Genomic DNA, 19,085 nt, shown 5'->3' on the forward strand with positions numbered 1-19,085 from the left:
CCGCTTACCAACCTTACACGCTTCCTTCATTCAAAACAGCATCAACAGTCCAACGTTCACGCCATGACCAGCAGCCGCAACCGCTGTATGTGGGGTAAATCTCAAAAAGTCACCGGTCCCCAACCAAAGATACCGTCTGCGAAGAAAGCACACGCACAATCGGTGTGCCGTAGGTTCCGTCCATTTAGCTTTGGAACCGAAACCGCCGGCGCGCTCCGTTCCCGTTGCAGCATACATTCATGCCGCATGCATGCATTCATGCATGCATGGAAGCTTGGTCGTCGGCTGTTAGTTACGACGTGCCTCTATAAAAAGCTCTGCCATCGCGCACCGGTTGGACAGTGACAGTTGTAGCGTTGAGCAGGTTACAGAGAAGCGCCAAAAGTCGTCCAAATCCCGCGTGGTGTAAAGGATAATTTTTTTTTTCATATTGTTAGTCGCGTTCCGGAATAGGGCAGGCGGAAGTGATAGTTGGTTTCATTGGCAGAAAGTGTAATAATTTAATAAAGGATTTATTTTCGGTTTCTACCGAAACCGTTTTTGATCGCAACAAAATCCGTAATTCGAACAATATCACGCAGATTGTCATAAAAAAAGCTTTTATTCCGCGAGTAATTGTATTTTTTAAATTTGATAAAAATGACAGAACAAGTGGATTAGGCCTGAAGCGTGTGGTTGGTGATAACAAAAATCTGCGCCAAATTGCCTACATAGAGTTTTATGGTGAATTCCAGTGTCAAGAGGAAAATGAAAATGACTAGTGGCACGATTCGCCACCGAGTACAGGTTGTTTTCGTAGTGGTCTTTGTGCTGTGTTTCTGTTTAGACTGTGTTAAAGGTAATTAAAAAATAGTAAGGACACCGTTTATCAGATAAATCATGTGTAGCATTCCACCCTTACAAAACATGAATACAAACAATATCTAAAAGGATACAGGTACCATTAAGCGTAGGATCGGCATCATAGTAATAAATCACATTTTTATGCTTATTCTATTTGTTTTTAACAAACTATGATAAGATAAGTGAATTTGTATGCTTTAATTATTTGTCGACGATATTTCATAAAATGTGGAAATAAACTAGAGTCACCTTGTCTGTGCCAGATCAAATAAAAAGCAATGAATTCCTTAACACTTACCTTACGTTGTCTGTTGCAATAATACGAACATTTTGGCATATTTCACCCGCCATCCATTGTATCCGATCTGCAGTCGCAAGAATATTATATTGTACTTTCTTTCTAAACAAATTGATTTTTACTACTCTAATGTAGGTTTATTAAAACCCTATCAGTGAATTAATTTTCACTAAAGAAATTAACTGACGCAGTATTTTCCACTTTCCTTCCCCCTTGCTTTTGGATTTCGCAATTGATAAAAATTTAGGCGCTTGCGTTCAAAATTTACACGATTGACACAGGGGAGTCTGTTTATTATAGGTAAATATAGTGGTCTGAGCACAAGAAGTGCCATGTTCCAGGGTTACGAAGAAAGGGTAGGGATAGGTGCACCATTCGAACTCAATTGCGACTACCAAGCACGAATTCCTTTAAATTTTAAGGGGTTACACCACTGTAGAGCACTGGAAAATAGTCACATATCGGAAATTTATCTTGACTCAACAGTGACATAAGTCGAGATTATGCAAAATAGGTTTAATACTAGTTGTGAAGTGCAAAAAATATAAAGATGAATTACTTGAAATCCTGTGCGGCATTGTCCCGCTAGCACTTTTTTTGAACAGGGAAGCCGGATATCTATCTGCGGTAACTTTTGTCTAGGAGCCAAAAATCGAAGTTTTTTCGATAGTATTGAACTGTAGCAAGCTGGACGCTGAATTTTTTTCGAATTCATGTTCTTTTTGCGTACCTTCATTGCATTATATTCAATATACATGACGGTATCACAATCAGAAAAGTGATTGATGCGGTTACGGGGAAAATGTTTTGTGCGTCGACCATATTTTTGAATTACCCTAGTACCGCTTTCCTTTTAAGGTATACTTTCATGTAAATTTGAGTGTGCTAAGGTCACGTGTAGAAAGTAGAAGGAACATGATTAGTAAGTGAAAATTTGGACTGTTTGCAAAACTATGATTTAAAATTGATTCAAAAAGACGAGATGTTGTATACATACAACTCTCAAAAATAGATCTATAATACGGTGTTCCCAAAGCGATGATTTAACCATCTGTTATATACAGGGTGTTTGGTTCATGGTTAAGAACCTTTCGGGGGGGTCATAGAATGTCATATTTGGAGAAAAAAATTGTTCTACACATACCATCAAATCTCAACCGTTACAGAGTTATTGAACTTTATGTGTAAAAAACTTATTAAAGTCTTAAAATACCTCTAACTTTAAAAGTATACTTTGTATTTTAAGTCTTTTAGTTCCATTTGAAAGGCGAGAAAATTTCCTATTCAATGGTGTTCTCATATCTTATAGTTAATTAGTTTTAATTACCTTTTAGCTGTAAAGTAGTTAAAAGTTAGTGTTTTTAAGGAGGTTTTTGCTAATTTTCTCGAAATAATGACGTATGATTATAGCAATATCCATTATCCAAAAGTTGGGTTTTAGGACGATTCATAATTTGTTCTTGGACGTCATATTTCTATCTCTTCTCATTTCTTTGTAATTTCATTACTATAATTTTCCTGTAACCGACTTGCAAGTGCTTAAAAGACTGTAATCTAAAAAATATGCTTTATATCGTTATTTACAAGATTTCATTGGAAAGCTGAGAAAATATCCTATCAGGGTATGTACAAATATCTTTTAGTTAAGTGTACTAAATGATTTTTTACTAACGAAATAACTGAAAATTTGTGTTTTTTGGAGAGTTTTTGAATTATTCTAATTATTAATCAACAAAATTTATCGTTACTATTGTTCATTTGATGCCCCTTAATGTTCTCTATAACTTTTAATTAGACACTTTGTCTATATCTCTTTTCATTTCGCTGCTATTTAATAGTTAACACAGCATGAGCTCGCCACAAATGTAGTGGGTTCGAAATCGTTATTTTTGCATATGAAACGATGTGATAAAAACGATTTTGCGTCGAAACCAAAAGAGATAATTGAATGGAGTCAAAGAAAGAACTGTAGAACTTTCTGAGATGCATTATTTCCATGATAATAATGGTGATGTTTATTATTTACTATTTTAAGAAAATTAACGAAAATGCTAATAATAGCACTGACTTTAAACTAATTTACTTTTAAAAGAATACTAAATTCACTTAACTGAAAGGTATTAATACATTTTTCACTGTAAAATTTTCCTGGCTTTCGAATAAAAAGAAAAAAAGTACAATAAGTGCCACAATTTTTCAATTAGAGCTGGTGCTAGTGAAAATGAGATAAAAATATCCAAGTTGAATAACCCAAAATCGTGAAAATAAGAAAAGGTAAGTGTATCATGTCAAAGAACGAATTAAGCAGCTCATCAAGACTAACAATTTGAATTATTAAAATGATGAGGTTAACTATTAGGATTTTCAAGAAATGAACGAAAAATCGTTTAAAATTGTTTAATTTTCAATAAATTACTTTGAAAAGGCTACTTAAACTCATTAGCTGAAACATGTGAGGGCATCACTCAATGCGAAATTCTCACCTTTCGAATGGAACTAAAACATTTAAAATACAAAGTATACTTTTAAAGTTAGAGGTATTTTAAGACAAATAAGTTTTTTATACAAAAAGTTCAATAACTCTGTAACGGTTGAGATTTGATGGTATGTGCAGAACAATTTTTTTCTCCATATATGGCAGTCTATCACCCCCCGAGAGATTCTTAACCATGAACCAAACACCCTGTATATTGTTTTCCCAATTTTCTTATTGTTTATTATGTTTCCCAGAAATACGAAGAACTAAATCTTCAAACAATTATTTAGATGGTTAACGTCTTCAGCAAAATTGTTAAGAATGTCATTTGAAACAATGTTGTTGAAGACACACATGTTCTATGTATGTAGCATATTCAAATTGAAAACGATATTTACGACACTATTCTCAAATCCAGTTTTTATGGTAAGCTTTGCGATGTACAAAATAGCTTTGCAGAAGGTACAACAAATTTAAGAGTGTTTTTTGAATAGAACAAGTTTTTTTTTGCAAATAACTCAATATGTCCCGCTACCATAAGTATGATGAGCATTCATGCCTTCACCCAAGTTGTTTCTGATGGCATTTTCAACAACTTCTCTGAAGACACCTATTTATTTCGAAGTATTTATTCTCCAAAATTACTTCTAGGGTAAATGATTTTCAACACTATTTTATCAAAAGACGCGCTCTATTACGATGTAAAACTTATTCGAAGATACTATACCTCAATAGTTTCGTTTTGGTTGAGACTACAGACCACACTACAGTTTCAGAATATCAAAATGCAGTGTTTTTATTTTGTTAAATAGTGCAACTCACATACGTACATACCTATTTTATTAAGCACTCCACTCCTCGAATAAATGGCCGATTGTTGCAGTATTCGAAATCGACAACTGCAGTACAGACTCATTGATAAATATTATTAAGGGGTAGTGGCAAAAAAGCGACTTCTTTTTTATCTTTTTAATTGTTAGTATTGAATCTCTAGAATAGTCTCCAGCAATCTCGGTGGCCACGATAAACTCCTTTTGTTTTAAACAGCCATGCATTCCTCGTGCGTATTTGCTATACAGCCCATAAACGCATAAGAGCCCCACGTGGATTTTTGTCGAAAATGAGTTATCCGTTGGATTGTATTCTGTATCACCACTGAATCACACTGCACAAATAAGATTACCGGGTTTGTTCAGAAAATATCAAAAAAATACCAAAACATGGTTGTCCAATCCTTTTGGCTCAATGGATGGGACAATCTTGAACAGCGTTTTTCTCGGCTTGCTGTTTTTCAACATGGGACTCTTATGCTGTTATGGGCAGTATAACACACGTATATTTCCATCTATCGGCAACAATTTTCAAAAAAACTGATAGCGATAAATATACAGTGTAAATACTTTTACCCAAATTTTCAAGAGAAAATACCCATATTTTCTACAGCGATTTTCCGTGATGAATTTTGATGTGGGACACCCTTTAATAGCGTTTTTTCTTGAAACCGCATTTTTCAAATTGGCGAATATGATAACTTAAAAACTAATCAGTCAATTGATTTGTTTTTTAAAAGAATGCACAATATGTGTAGTCTGTGGATGTTCCACAGAAAACTGAATAAAATTTTTTTCTCCCTATTATTTTGAAGAAAACGAAGCGAATTTTACAGTAAAATACGAGATTTTTCGGCTTTCATGAAGCCATCTTCCGATGCTCGAACATTTTTCCTTTTTTTTGGTCCATCGAGTAACTACAAGTCAAAGCTTTACAAATCTTATTGAATTTCATGTGACAGATAATTTTGTGTGAGTTACCGTGTTCGCCGCGGCGCTCCTCGACGTGGAAATGGTTGGACGTCTATTCTCGGAATGCTCGTATGTGTGGCCCAGCGCGACTGAAAATATTTTTTTTTGTTTGCGCTCAATAGATATAAATAGATCTTAACATTACACAAAAGATCCATTCTTGGCTTGCCTTCAAAATTGTAAAGCATAATAATTTTCGGTTTGAGCACTTTACACCAGACGCTTCCCTCAATTCCACGTTAGAAAATGTTTACAATGAGAGCTGGATTACGGGTCTTTCCGTGAATTTCTATAGTACAGAGCACGACATTCAGCCTAACGACATTCGGCTATTTGACAAATGACCAACCAGCTCTCGTTCATAACATATGTACTCGATGGATTCGCTGACGGATTGCAGACCGATGCTATTTACATCTATCTGCGGCCTTCGACAAAATCAATCATGATATTGCGATGGCGAAGCTGGACAAGCTCGGCATTCATGGACAACTTCTGCGCTGGTTTCGTTCTTACCTCGATGGAAGGCAACTCCAAAGCAGCATTAAAGACTGTCTAACTGCACCATTCTTCGCTACATTCGGCATACCACAAGGAAGCCATCTCGGTCCAGTGATATTCCTCCTCTACTTTAATGACGTCAACATCAAATTACAAGGACCCCGCCTTTCTTTAGCCGACGACATGAAATTTTATCTACAAATATGGGATAAAACCGATGCAGAGCTTTTTCAGAATTAACTGGAGAGCTTTAGTACGTGGTGTGATCTAAACAGAATGGTTTTAAGCCCGAGCAAATGCTCAATCGTTATGTTCACGCGAAAACGCCATCCGACTCAGTTTAACTACCATTTCTTCGACTCGAGTATTTCAAGACACTCTCACGTCAAGGATCTCGGAGTCATCAGGGATTCGGCACTAACGTTCAAACCACATACATCATCCATTGTGGATAAGGCATCAAGACAGCTTGTGTTCATCTGCCGAATAGCGAAAAACTTTAAGGACGTATACTGTTCAAAATCACTCCATTGCGCGCTGGTTCGCTTAACACTAGAATATTGTTCTGCTGTTTGGAAACCCTACTACCAGAATTCTAAGCATTCGGAAGGACTGCTCGCGAGCCCTGTTCGTCTCGGACGCCTGGATCTTCAAGCTCGCGCGCAATAACTCTCTTCTGCGAATCCCGTTCAGGGGGACCAACTATGGGCGCAAGAGTGCTGTTACCGGACTTCAACGTGTTTTATATAGTGTGGTGATGGCTGTTGACTAGGGCATCGCAAAAAAAAATTTTTTTTGAATTCTCAAAGCCCCCCCCCCCCCTCTTATATTGTGACAAATGTCAAAGTAAGGTCAGTTGCCAAATTTCACATCATTTGGACAATTTTAGGCCCCCGCCCACTTCGCTTGAATTTTTTTTAAATTGGTGCTATGGTAAAATATGGAGGAAAAATACATTAAATGCTATAACTTTTGAAATAGCAATCAGAAAATTACAATTTATACCTCCTTTGAAAGGAAATAATCTTAGTATTTGAATGGAGATATCTTTGTTTCTAGGAAAATGCGGGAAAGTGGGGTGCTGGATCATTTTGGACCCAAAATTCCATATTTTTAATGATTTTTCTGCTCTGTGATGCAAATCATACATATTTTGTAGTTTTTCTAATGTAAAAAAATCTCAGAAATCCATCGAAACCCTTTTAACCTTAGTCCAAATACGAGAAGTTGGGGTTATAGGGCTTTTTGTCATTCATATTAAATTTTATCATTTTCTCATGCATATATCTCTATTATTCTTCAATCAATTTTCATAAAATGTAACTTGTTGAACGTGTAAAATTCTGAGGAATAAAAAAAAATAAAAACGTTAAAGGTAAAATTCGTCAACATCAAACTTTTTGATATTTACTCTACAAATCTATTTTTTTCATTATTTGTCCTAATACCTCAACTTCCCCTATTTTTCCAGGAATGAAACTTTTCTCATGTGATCCCTAAGCATATTTTACACTAAAAATAGTAAATTAAATAAGAATTTTGTTGTTAAATGGAGTTAATATGTGCGATTTTATGATAAAAATGTGAAATCGATACTATATGTCAGATAATTTGATGTTCCTAAATTTTACCGGTAACGAATCTATTTTTATTATAATCCTAAGGATTTTGCACGTTCAAAAAGGTATAGTTTATGAAAATTGAGTGAAGAATAATAGAGATATATTCACGAGCAAATGATGAAGTTTTATATGAATGACAAAAGGCCATATAACCCCAACTTCTCGTATTCGGACAAAGGTCAAAAAAGCTTCCGATCGATTTTTGAGATTTTTTCACATTAGAAAAACTACAAAATATGTATGATTTGCATCACGGAGCAGAAAAATCATTAAAAATAGGGGATTTTGAGGCCAAAATGACCCAGCACCCTACTTTCCCGCATTTTCCTAGAAACAAAAATATCTCCATTCAAATACTAATATTATTTCCTTCCAAAAGAGGTATAAATTGTAATTTTCTGATAGCTACTTCAAAAGTTGTAGCATTTAACGTATTTTTCCTCCATATTTTCCCATAGTAACAATTTCAAAAAATTTCAAGCGAAGTGGGCGGGGGTCGAAAATTGTCCAGATTTTCTGGGAAAGGAAGGAATGTTAGTTCGATACATGTCACTGCTAGGGACCGAGGAATCCTCTGCATCTTCGCATGTATCACAGGAAGAGGAGAGTTGGTAGTAACTGTGCCAGTGGCGTTATCATGTAATAGTTGCTCTGGGTAGCCGGCTGCCGAGAATTAGGGGAAATTTATCATTTGTCATACTCATACGATTGGTCAAATAAGCAAGTTGAACTCCGAATAGCCTAGCATTGCTTATACTTTAATAAACCGGTAACGTTCCCATTTCTATCACGCGACGAGTTTTTCGTGGTTTCTATCGTGTCGGTGCTGATTTTACTCGGTGATCGTTTGTCAGGTTTCGTAGTAAGAGGGACTTTTATTAATATTAAACTGCAAAAATAATTTGAAAACAGGAACGGAAGCTGAGTTATTTCCATAACACTAGTATAACAGAATGCCGATTTTAAGCAATCACTTCTGCGCGCAATTTCTGATTATGTTATGATTACTATTGGTTATACCAAGGAAGCAACACTCAGTGAACTTCCAAAACCGATGATACTGTAATTACCTTCCTCAACCGGCATTGAAATCCCAAAAGATACTCATCCCTTCCTTTGTCCCATTGTGTATGCCGCTCACAGTTTTCTCAATCTCTGAACACCATCCCTAGCAACTCGCAAGTATTGTTTCGCGCTACGAATATGAAGAGCATTGTAGCATTCGTAAAATTTTATCCAGAGTTCATCACTGAAGTCACTTAGCGTAATTCCTCCCTTGCTGGTCGACATATATTAACCCACTAGCTACCGACTTTCAATTTGATATTTTATTTTCCCTCTATCATACGTCAACCTAACTCTTCCAAGAATCTAAAATTTAAAATCCCAATCGATTTAGACCGTGCAGGGTTAAGAGAATCTCTCTATACCCTCGAAGCGCAACATAAATTTATGTTTATGCAACGGATTGGTTTCCCATTTCCTCCTGCAAACAAATGGGTGATGAAACAAAAACTTATCCGGCACTCTGAAATCGCGAAAAAAGAAAATATTAGAATTTTTTCGCTACCGCCACAGCTGCTACTGGTTTGATTCTGAATAGGTGCAGGGAGACATTGCAACTCCCGCTTATGGAATGTCGTCACGTTTATACACACTCGGTTGATTCCTTCCCGGTGTGGGGCACGTTCCCGTCGTCTCAGCAAAGCGAACAGCGAACATGTTGACGGGTCAACATAAAAAAAAATGCCTTTAGCATTCGAGGTATCTATGACCGCGTCTGCACGGACGTTTTCCACTTATTATCACTCGCACAAGTGACAGCGGGTGGGGAAAAGGGCTAGGACAAAGTTCTCGCGGAATGCTTTTAGGTTTACCTCCATTCTTTCACGGATGACGAAATGCCATGTGGTTGTCAATGGAAATTTCTTTTGTTTTTATTTGTTTGAAAGGAGCTGACGTCATGCGATGTTTGTCTTTGTAGCTACATTAGAATGTTGTTGGTGGCGCAGCTTACACACGCCGGAAAATGCCGTAGGTTACGTGGGCAAGGAAATTGATATTTAGTCAATTTGACGGTGAACACATGAACTGATTGCGTGGTTTTGAACGCTCAATGTTGGTTTTCACGTTGGTCAATGAAGGACGAGAAAACGTTATCATTTTCGAATGGATACAAAATTCGGCAGTATTCATTGTTGTTTTTCTCAGAATGTGGTCATTGTAAGCAACAGAAGCAAGGATTTCAATATGTACACATCCTCGAAATCAGCTGATACAGCTTTGAAGAGTACATTCACAGTTGTTCAGAGTTGGCGAGCACTCAAAAGATCTTGCATTTATCATCGTTTACCCGCATGCCATTCAATAATCACCACTCTTCAATATCGAATATATCATCTTGGAACACAGCAGAATCGAGTCCTGAGGCAACTGAATGGAAAACAAACGGCGAAAAGTAGTTTCCCACACTTGATTTGGGTGCAAAGATCGTTGATAAATAAGAGAAAGATGGGTTGTCCTAAGTGACTTCCTTACGGTGCGACGGCTAGCAATTCAAATACGCTTCAATTATGACTTTTATGCCTAAACTCGTACCCAGATTCTACAAAACCCCACTCGCAGCGTTTAATTTTACTATCATTTCCCAACGCCGACCGAAACGGTATAAATGGAAAACAATTTTTGCAATTAACTTCCAATCATAATAGGCGTGACATTGTGCCACAGCCAACTTCTGAGCAAAAATGGTCTCCCCTTGGCAAACAATCGCTCCATATCTAAAGTGAGTGCTCAGGAGTACATTTGCCTGTTTGTAGAACCCATTGATTCCCGGCCAGTGATAAGAGGCGCGGGAAATTATCATCTGTTCGTCGGGTTCGCCCGCCTGGTCGGATGGTCAGGTCCCTGCTAACTACGAGTGCTGCTCCTCATCTAGTAGTAGTAGTAGTAGGAGGAGGAGGAGTGATTATGCGGTTTTCCATCTGCAAACATCACTTGCAAACGGGCCGCCCCGTTCTGGTGCTTTGAGGTTAAGCCGACTTTGGCGCCGGTCGATTTTCTCCATTTGTGCTGGGGTTAGAAATTAGGGAAAACTAATGTGTTTTTCCTGTATGTGCGGAACGCGTTGCATTCCAGTGTTTGTTTTGAATATGTAGCTGTGATATAATGTATAAAGTAGTGTGTCTAGCGATAAGAGACTTTTTTAACACGCAAATTCGAGAATGCGTCCATACGTCGCATAGCTTTTTTCTAATTCGTCTTTATATTCGATCAAAAGAATATCTTTCTGTACACAGACTGTACCAAGCTTATTGAAGCCCTTTCTAAAGATTGAGACACACGTTTCATACATGTGCTAGCAAACTCTGACACAAGGAGACATCAGACGTCATTGTTTACACTGTCTATTGTTTCCATTGCTGCTTTGAAACGAGATTCGAGACTAGGTATCTCAATCCAAAAACCAGCGATCACGAATAAAGTCGGTAGCAACAAATAAAACTCAGATTTTTTCTTGGTAACAAAATATACAGATGAATAGACTTGTTTGGTAAAGTGCATTATGAACGCTGGTTGAAAGTGATCAAATCTTCTGCTCATTATCCGGAGTGGAAATTTCAGGGTAATTTATTTACAAAAATAATTGTAATTCCTTATTTTCTGAGCAGTAAATTACTTCCGGGTCCCGATTCTTTACTCATATGAATTAAAATGCAATTTTTGCATGAGGCATTGAGGTTCTTCCAAATTGTTCAAACCGTACGTGTAGTAAGAGATGAGTAATGGATCATGATTTATTCTCTTCCATAAGTTCATACAAAGGGCCCCATTAGGTACAAACAGGGATGCTCTCATTGATTTTTTTCCAAACTATTTATTCATATAGTTTCTTCTTGACACAATTTGTGCATTGGCGGCAGTAAGTTATCTACTTAATACAACGTAAAGTGTATAGGTTATTTCATCGAATCCCATTTCGTCAAATGAATCAGAAGATAAAGTTCGGGTTTAGGCATTCGGTTTTCCAATAAAAGAACTCTCAATTTGAACCTTTGTGAATTTTGTGAACTTAAAATTCAAGTGAATCAGATGATAATGTCCCTATACTCAAGGGGAAGAGAATGAACTAGCTAATCCATCCTAAGAGTGAACTTTTGTTGCCTTCTGGATAAATGTGTGTGCAGAGATCTCTGATATGCAAAGTCCTCAGTCATTCTGATAAGCGTAATGGAGCAAACACTGAACTTACTCCATTTATCGCTGACAACCACCTGCTGTTCACTTGCTTGAAGAATTTCAGTTATCACTACAATGATAACTCATTTGATTGACATTTGGAATAGTTATTGCGAGCCGGCGCGGGATGTTTTGTATGACAATCCACTCGATACTAATAGTACATTTTCGTTCAGATTATTCGACATAACAGTGCATATTTTGAAATATTCTGAATACCTGGGCAAAATTTTTCATACTTTAATAAATACAGATTTATAATAAAAATCCTTCAAAAGAGAAACAATAACTTTGTTACTTCAATTCAAATTGGAGCAAACCAGATTTTTTGAAGTAAGTTGGATTTGAATGGTTCGTTTTCCACTCGTCAGTAACTGACACTAACTTGCTATCAATTAGACGATATATCCAAACAAGCACCAAATTGGCGCCAGTTAGACATTAAATCCAAACAGTTCTCATAACATGTGTGAACGCCTAAAGCAACTGGCTGGTACCGAGTGATGTCTCGGTTAGCCAAGCACAGACATCATAACTCGGTACCAGACACAGAAACCGACGAGAAATTCTAACAGAACGCAATTGTCGTTAATGAATATCATTTGCTAGCATTTAGACGAGTTCAAGTAGTTTGATTGCATGTTACATGTGTTCTTTCCTTCTACTTCATTAGTCTGTTTTTATTGTACTTCTATTACTATACACTGAAACCTCCATTTACGAACTCTTTTTTTACGTAATATTCGATTTACGTAACTTTTTTACGAACTAAATTGGAAATAACGAACACTTTTTGGAAAGTTTGAGTTCGTACATTACAGCATGAAGTTATATACTTATGTATTCTTAGTTAATTGTTACTAATATAAGTTGGGTATTTTCGAAATGGGATTGACGAGTGCATGACGGAAATGGATGTCTTGAGCCATTTTGAAATCCAAGATGGCGACTTCCGGTTTAGATAAATTTTCTATAACCTCAACAATATGGGCATTTTCGGAATGGGGTTGACGAGTGCATGACGGAAATCGATGTCTTGAGCCGTTTTGGAATCCAAGATGGCGACTTCCGGTTTAGATAAATTCTCTATAACCTCAACAATATGGGTATTTTCCGAATGGGGTTAGCGAATGCATGACGAAAATCGATGTCTTGAGCCATTTTGGAATCCAAGGTGGCGACTTCCGGTTTAGATAAATTCTCTATAACCGCAACAATATGGGTATTTTCGGAATGGGGTTGACGAGTGCATGACCGAAATCGATGTCTTGAGCCATTTTCGAATCCAAGATGGCGACTTCCGGTTTAGATAAATTCTCTATAACCGCAACAATATGGGTATTTTCGGAATGGGGTTGACGAGTGCATGACGGAAATCGATGTCTTGAACTATTTTGGAATCCAATTCTCTATAACCTCAACAATATGGGTATTTTCGGGATAGGGTTGACGAGTACATGATGGGAATAGAACCCACATTGTTCGTTATCAAGAATAATGCTCAACTGGAAATCGCCAAGTTCAATACTTGGAAAAGTTTCTAATTGTCCATTTTCAGCATCTACTTGTCAAGCCCGTTCCAAAAATACCCATAGTGTTAGGGTTATCGAGAATATTGCTCAACCGGAAGTCGCCATCTTGGATTTCAAAGCGGTTCCAATTGTCCATTTTCAGCATCTACTTGTCAAGCCCGTTACAAAATACCCATATTGTTAGGGTTATCGAGAATATTGCTCAACCGGAAGTCGCCATCTTGGATTTCAAAACGGTTCCAACTGTCCATTTTCAGCATCTACTTGTCAAGCCCGTTACAAAATACCCATATTGTTAGGGTTATCGAGAATATTGCTCAACCGGAAGTCGCCATCTTGGATTTCAAAACGGTTCCAACTGTCCATTTTCAGCATCTACTTGTCAAGCCCGTTCCAAAAATACCCATATTGTTAGGGTTATCGACAATATTGCTCAACCGGAAGTCGCCATCTTGGATTTCAAAGCGGTTCCAATTGTCCATTTTCAGCATCTACTTGTCAAGCCCGTTACAAAATACCCATATTGTTAGGGTTATCGAGAATATTGCTCAACCGGAAGTCGCCATCTTGGATTTCAAAACGGTTCCAACTGTCCATTTTCAGCATCTACTTGTCAAGCCCGTTCCAAAAATACCCATATTGTTAGGGTTATCGACAATATTGCTCAACCGGAAGTCGCCATCTTGGATTTCAAAGCGGTTCCAATTGTCCATTTTCAGCATCTACTTGTCAAGCCCGTTACAAAATACCCATATTGTTAGGGTTATCGAGAATATTGCTCAACCGGAAGTCGCCATCTTGGATTTCAAAGCGGTTCCAACTGTCCATTTTCAGCATCTACTTGTCAAGTCCGTTCCAAAAATACCCATATTGTCAGGGTTATCGAGAATATAGCTCAACCGGAAGTCGCCATCTTGGATTTCAAAGCGGTTCCAATTGTCCATTTTCAGCATCTACTTGTCAAGCCCGTTACAAAATACCCATATTGTTAGGGTTATCGAGAATATTGCTCAACCGGAAGTCGCCATCTTGGATTTCAAAACGGTTCCAACTGTCCATTTTCAGCATCTACTTGTCAAGCCCGTTCCAAAAATACCCATATTGTTAGGGTTATCGACAATATTGCTCAACCGGAAGTCGCCATCTTGGATTTCAAAGCGGTTCCAATTGTCCATTTTCAGCATCTACTTGTCAAGCCCGTTACAAAATACCCATATTGTTAGGGTTATCGAGAATATTGCTCAACCGGAAGTCGCCATCTTGGATTTCAAAACGGTTCCAACTGTCCATTTTCAGCATCTACTTGTCAAGCCCGTTCCAAAAATACCCATATTGTTAGGGTTATCGACAATATTGCTCAACCGGAAGTCGCCATCTTGGATTTCAAAGCGGTTCCAATTGTCCATTTTCAGCATCTACTTGTCAAGCCCGTTACAAAATACCCATATTGTTAGGGTTATCGAGAATATTGCTCAACCGGAAGTCGCCATCTTGGATTTCAAAACGGTTCCAACTGTCCATTTTCAGCATCTACTTGTCAAGTCCGTTCCAAAAATACCCATATTGTCAGGGTTATCGAGAATATAGCTCAACCAATGAATATTAATAAGAATGTGAAGCAAACTTTTTTTACGAACTAAATCCCAAATAACGAACACTTTTTTACGAACTAATTCAATTTACGAATTCCCGGTTTGGTTCGTAAATGGAGGTTTCAGTGTACCATGATTTATGGCGATTTCGCTTGAACCTGAAACTGAGTCAGGTTCTAACCCCAACTGCTGTCAGTTCATACATTTTGACAGCAGTTGGGGTTAGGAACTGACTCAGTTTCGCTTCAAACGAAAACCACATTAGATTAACACTCACTAACACAATTAATTTTATATTCTCTCATATACACTTTCAATCTCTCCCATTCCAAACGTGCAAACGCTCGTGGCCTTCGCGATAACACAAACCTGATCACAAACGCGAACATGCAATTGCGATCATCCACGTACACAAACGCCCGCGGTCTAGCAAACATGAAAACATCCCGGTGATTAAGTGAATGACTCAGTACCAATAAACTTATAAACGAGGTCTCAAGTCTCATCGGTCACGTCCGGAAATCTCTTCCCTTGGTCTTCCCGAACAAATTCTCATGGGTTCAAACACTATGCGACCCCATAAAAATACTAAAATATACTGTCATCCCTCCTGAAATTTTAAATGGGATCTTCCGGATCATAGTGATAGTGTTTTATGGGTTGAACCGATTCCATGGGGGCATTATGGGCTTTTCATTTGCTCGGGTTAGCAGCCTAGTTCCAAGCCTTCAGTAGGCCCAATTAAAAATGACGCTCATATTCACTTAACAACACGTTCCATGGCGACATGACTCTAGTGATATGGGGAAACTTATTCTTCTAGCATGTGTACTATACACTAAAAATTAAGCATCAGATTTACGGTCTGCGCGCAATCATTCAAGCATACATGCGAATTGCCACACAATTATAAAATCTAATTTATGCACGCAAAGTTGGATTCACGCTGGCGCAAGCAACAAACACGATAACATACAAACGCTCGAGCCCTTCGCGATCATCGACGCACACCTACGCTCACAACCTCGCAAACATAATATAACATAATAACACTCCGTTATCTAAGGGAACGTTTTAGGATTCATAAATTTGCAAACGCAAGACAAGAGTGAGCCTACATAGGCCCGGGTTCGCGCGATCATACGTCCGGAAGTCCCTACTCTCGGCCCTAGCAACCTAGTTCCATGCATTCAGTTGCACTAAAAATGACGCTCATATCCACTAGACAACACATTCCATGGCGACATGACCGGAAACACTAGTGATATGGAAAAACTCACTCTCTTCTAGCATCTGAACCGTACACCGAAAATTAAGTGTCATATTCACGGTCCGCTTGAGTTATAAAATTGAATTAATACACGCGAAGTTACATACACGCTAGCACACGCGACCTACAAACGCCCAAGCGATCGAACAGGTTAACGTACAAATGTTCGAGCCCTTCGCGATGATACACGCGAAGTCCCTACGCCCGTACATATCTGAACCGTACAAGGAGTATCACATTCAGAGTCACGCCCCCCGGCAATTGGCCTTAGGCAGTGTTTTAGTTGGTGACATTCCCCGTCTCGTTTCTAATTGCCGAGACCCCAGGTCTACAGCTCCAGTAGAGTTGTTGTCTCGCCAAAAAAAATCATAAAATTAGAATTTACTCTATCGTCGATGGAGCGGGTTGGTGTTGGACACGTGGCCTTCGACTGGCATGTTCCATTCATCCATTCAATGGTTCGGATCCTAAAGTAAAATAACATATAATTTATCCGCAAATATTTTGCAAATACAGTATAAGCTATTTATAAACAAGATATGATTTGTTCCGGGACAATATTGATGACAAGATTTACTAAAGCTTCCATTTTTCTGACAAATAATAGCAAATGATTTACCTATTTATATTTTGCATCTAAAAAAAAATTAAAATTGTCTTCATTAATTGAATAACTGTTTTTCAGTCATTCGTAGTACCCCATCTTAAGTTGTTTCTTTCTACATCTCTGTTTGACTACCGAAAGGAATCGCCCCCAGATTTACAATAAAATTTAATTTGGGAATTGTGGTTACTCCCAAACCACAACATTTGCTCTCCATGCGAAGCACACACGAAAATAGCATACATGCACTCACACGCACAAGTCGGAATTAATCATCTTTCTTCTTCATCATCCAATTGGTCTTCTACCTCCATCTCCCTCAGGCGGTTGCCTCAGCTACGGTCACTCCTGCTGGGGTGGACACGGTAAACGGTCCGGTCCACCTGGGCGAACTATCGTCGCTCGAACCATCCCGGCACCGCCAATATCCACACCGGATCTACTGTGGCCCAACATCGAACAGAGAAATCCGCCTGGGAGTAAAGGGTAAGCTACCTTTTTTTATAACTTCAATACATAGCTTTGTAATCTGTTACTTTGTTAAGGCTCAAGTTACCTCAAGGCTTGGTAGTATGCGTAAGAAAAATTGTGTTCAGCTTTGCCACCAGATTATCCATTTAAACCTTTTCAAAACTCTAATAGAAGAATATCAGTCGATTTATTAGATCATCACGATTCAATTCATGCAAAATACCTGCTGGAAAAACCATCGGCTTAGCTGGATGGTGCTTTTGAAAAAGTGGCTGTGATTTTTTATCACACTACCACACCGAGCTGGGGTACGCAACACAACTGCGCAATGAAAAAACCACAGCCACTTTTTCAAAAGCACCATTTAGCTAAGCCGATGGTTTTTCCAGCAGGTATTTTGCATGAATTGAATCGTGATGATCTAATAAATCGACTGATATTCTTCTTTTAGAGTTTTAAAAAGGTTTAAATGGATAATTCGGTGGCAAAGCTGAACACAAATTTTCCTACGCACACTACCAAGCGTTCAATTCTAACACATGCTTAAAAAAGGTAACTTGAACCTTAATGTCTGATCCGAAACAGGTCCGCCTACGAGATTCAAAGTGCCGCTTACTACCAACCGATGAATCGACTCTTTCGACTTCCGCCCGCAACTATGATGGATCTACTCGATTCCGATGTGACAGGTTCATCGTCATCGGCTTCCGGCGAAAATGATGTGGAGTGAGTGTTTTATCGATACGTCTTTTAGGCAAACTTCTTGAATTCAAGAGTAATTTTTTCCATTAGATCGGAAAAATCAAACGCTGACGACGCCGAAAGCGTTGTTGAAGTTGGATCCCCGAAAATCCCCGATCTCAACGACATCAGAGAGGAAAGTTTACGTATGCGTCAGCAGCGCCGAAAAACGGCCGCTCTTCTGAAAACGGTTGCTGGACCCGAATCGGGTGATTCGGATGAAGAAAGTTTTGGACGATTGTTTATGAACACCGGTGGTGGGCGTGAAAGCAATAACAACAATCTACTGAAGCTGCTAGGTTCCAAACCACATCGGAAGTACGGTCGAAGTTCGTAAGCTGCGTGGAATGCAAGTAACTGATAATACGTTTTTTTTCTTTTTCGTCGCTATCCGGGGTGACGGTCGTTTCCGCGAGGCGAAAAGTTTATAATCGTTATTACTACCGTAGAATTAGTGATACTATATTGATGACACGTGCAGATGCGAGTGCTGCCCACCGTTAGGCTGGAAGCTGGGCAGGACTCGCGTGCACTCGGGACATTTCTCCTAACTATGATGCATATGTCACACATTGGGGGCTGATTAATATCTATACATTCTAGAAAACGTGCATGAGTGGCTATTATGTAAAATATAGCACGATTATTACTAATCGAGCAAAATATTAGAATCTTGCAGTTTGGCGAAAGATTGCAAATACTGTACATAAACAGTTTAGATGCTAGGAAGTATTTTGTTATCGTGTTGTTAATAACCTTCGAAAATCCAATCAATAATTCGAGGTGGATGATTCTATAGATATGTAATATTTAGTGTAACTGGTTTTTGGATGTCAGCAAGATAAAACTCTGGATTGAACCAAAATTCTCCGACTATTTTGACTTATTCAGCGTAACACGAAGCAGCCACAGCCCACCGTCTTTTATCATCTGTTGTAAATTGACTCTAAACTTAAGAAAAGGTGCCGCAATGCAACACTATCCTAGAAAACACACACTCTTGAAGTAGGCCAAATAGCCCTGCTGTCAACGATTAGCAAGAAAAGATGATTATGATAGTTGAACTGCTATTTGGACTTCAGTTCAGTATCCAC

General features: G+C 38.4%; 1 protein-coding gene across 1 annotated transcript; it reads left to right on the plus strand.

Moving 5' to 3' along the window:
* The first annotated feature begins 348 nt into the window (after nt 1-348).
* LOC131676910 (uncharacterized) lies at nt 349-18,720 on the plus strand. The gene is made up of 4 exons (XM_058956308.1): nt 349-838; nt 17,103-17,265; nt 17,836-17,976; nt 18,043-18,720. The coding sequence occupies exons 1-4, from the start codon at nt 721-723 to the stop codon at nt 18,326-18,328; spliced, it is 708 nt and encodes a 235-aa protein (XP_058812291.1). The 5' UTR covers nt 349-720; the 3' UTR covers nt 18,329-18,720.
* The last annotated feature ends 365 nt before the right edge of the window (nt 18,721-19,085 follow it).

The sequence above is a fragment of the Topomyia yanbarensis genome, chromosome 1 (assembly GCF_030247195.1).
Source record: "Topomyia yanbarensis strain Yona2022 chromosome 1, ASM3024719v1, whole genome shotgun sequence".
Lineage (NCBI taxonomy): Eukaryota > Metazoa > Arthropoda > Insecta > Diptera > Culicidae > Topomyia > Topomyia yanbarensis.

Bases quoted from the DNA above. Each gene is read 5' to 3' on its own strand.
- LOC131676910 (XM_058956308.1), top strand. From the start codon at position 721: ATGGTGAATTCCAGTGTCAAGAGGAAAATGAAAATGACTAGTGGCACG. The intron at 839-17,102 runs GTAATTAAAAAA...CATCTCCCTCAG, and splicing joins CTGTTTAGACTGTGTTAAAG to GCGGTTGCCTCAGCTACGGT. The intron at 17,977-18,042 runs GTGAGTGTTTTA...TTTTTCCATTAG, and splicing joins TCCGGCGAAAATGATGTGGA to ATCGGAAAAATCAAACGCTG.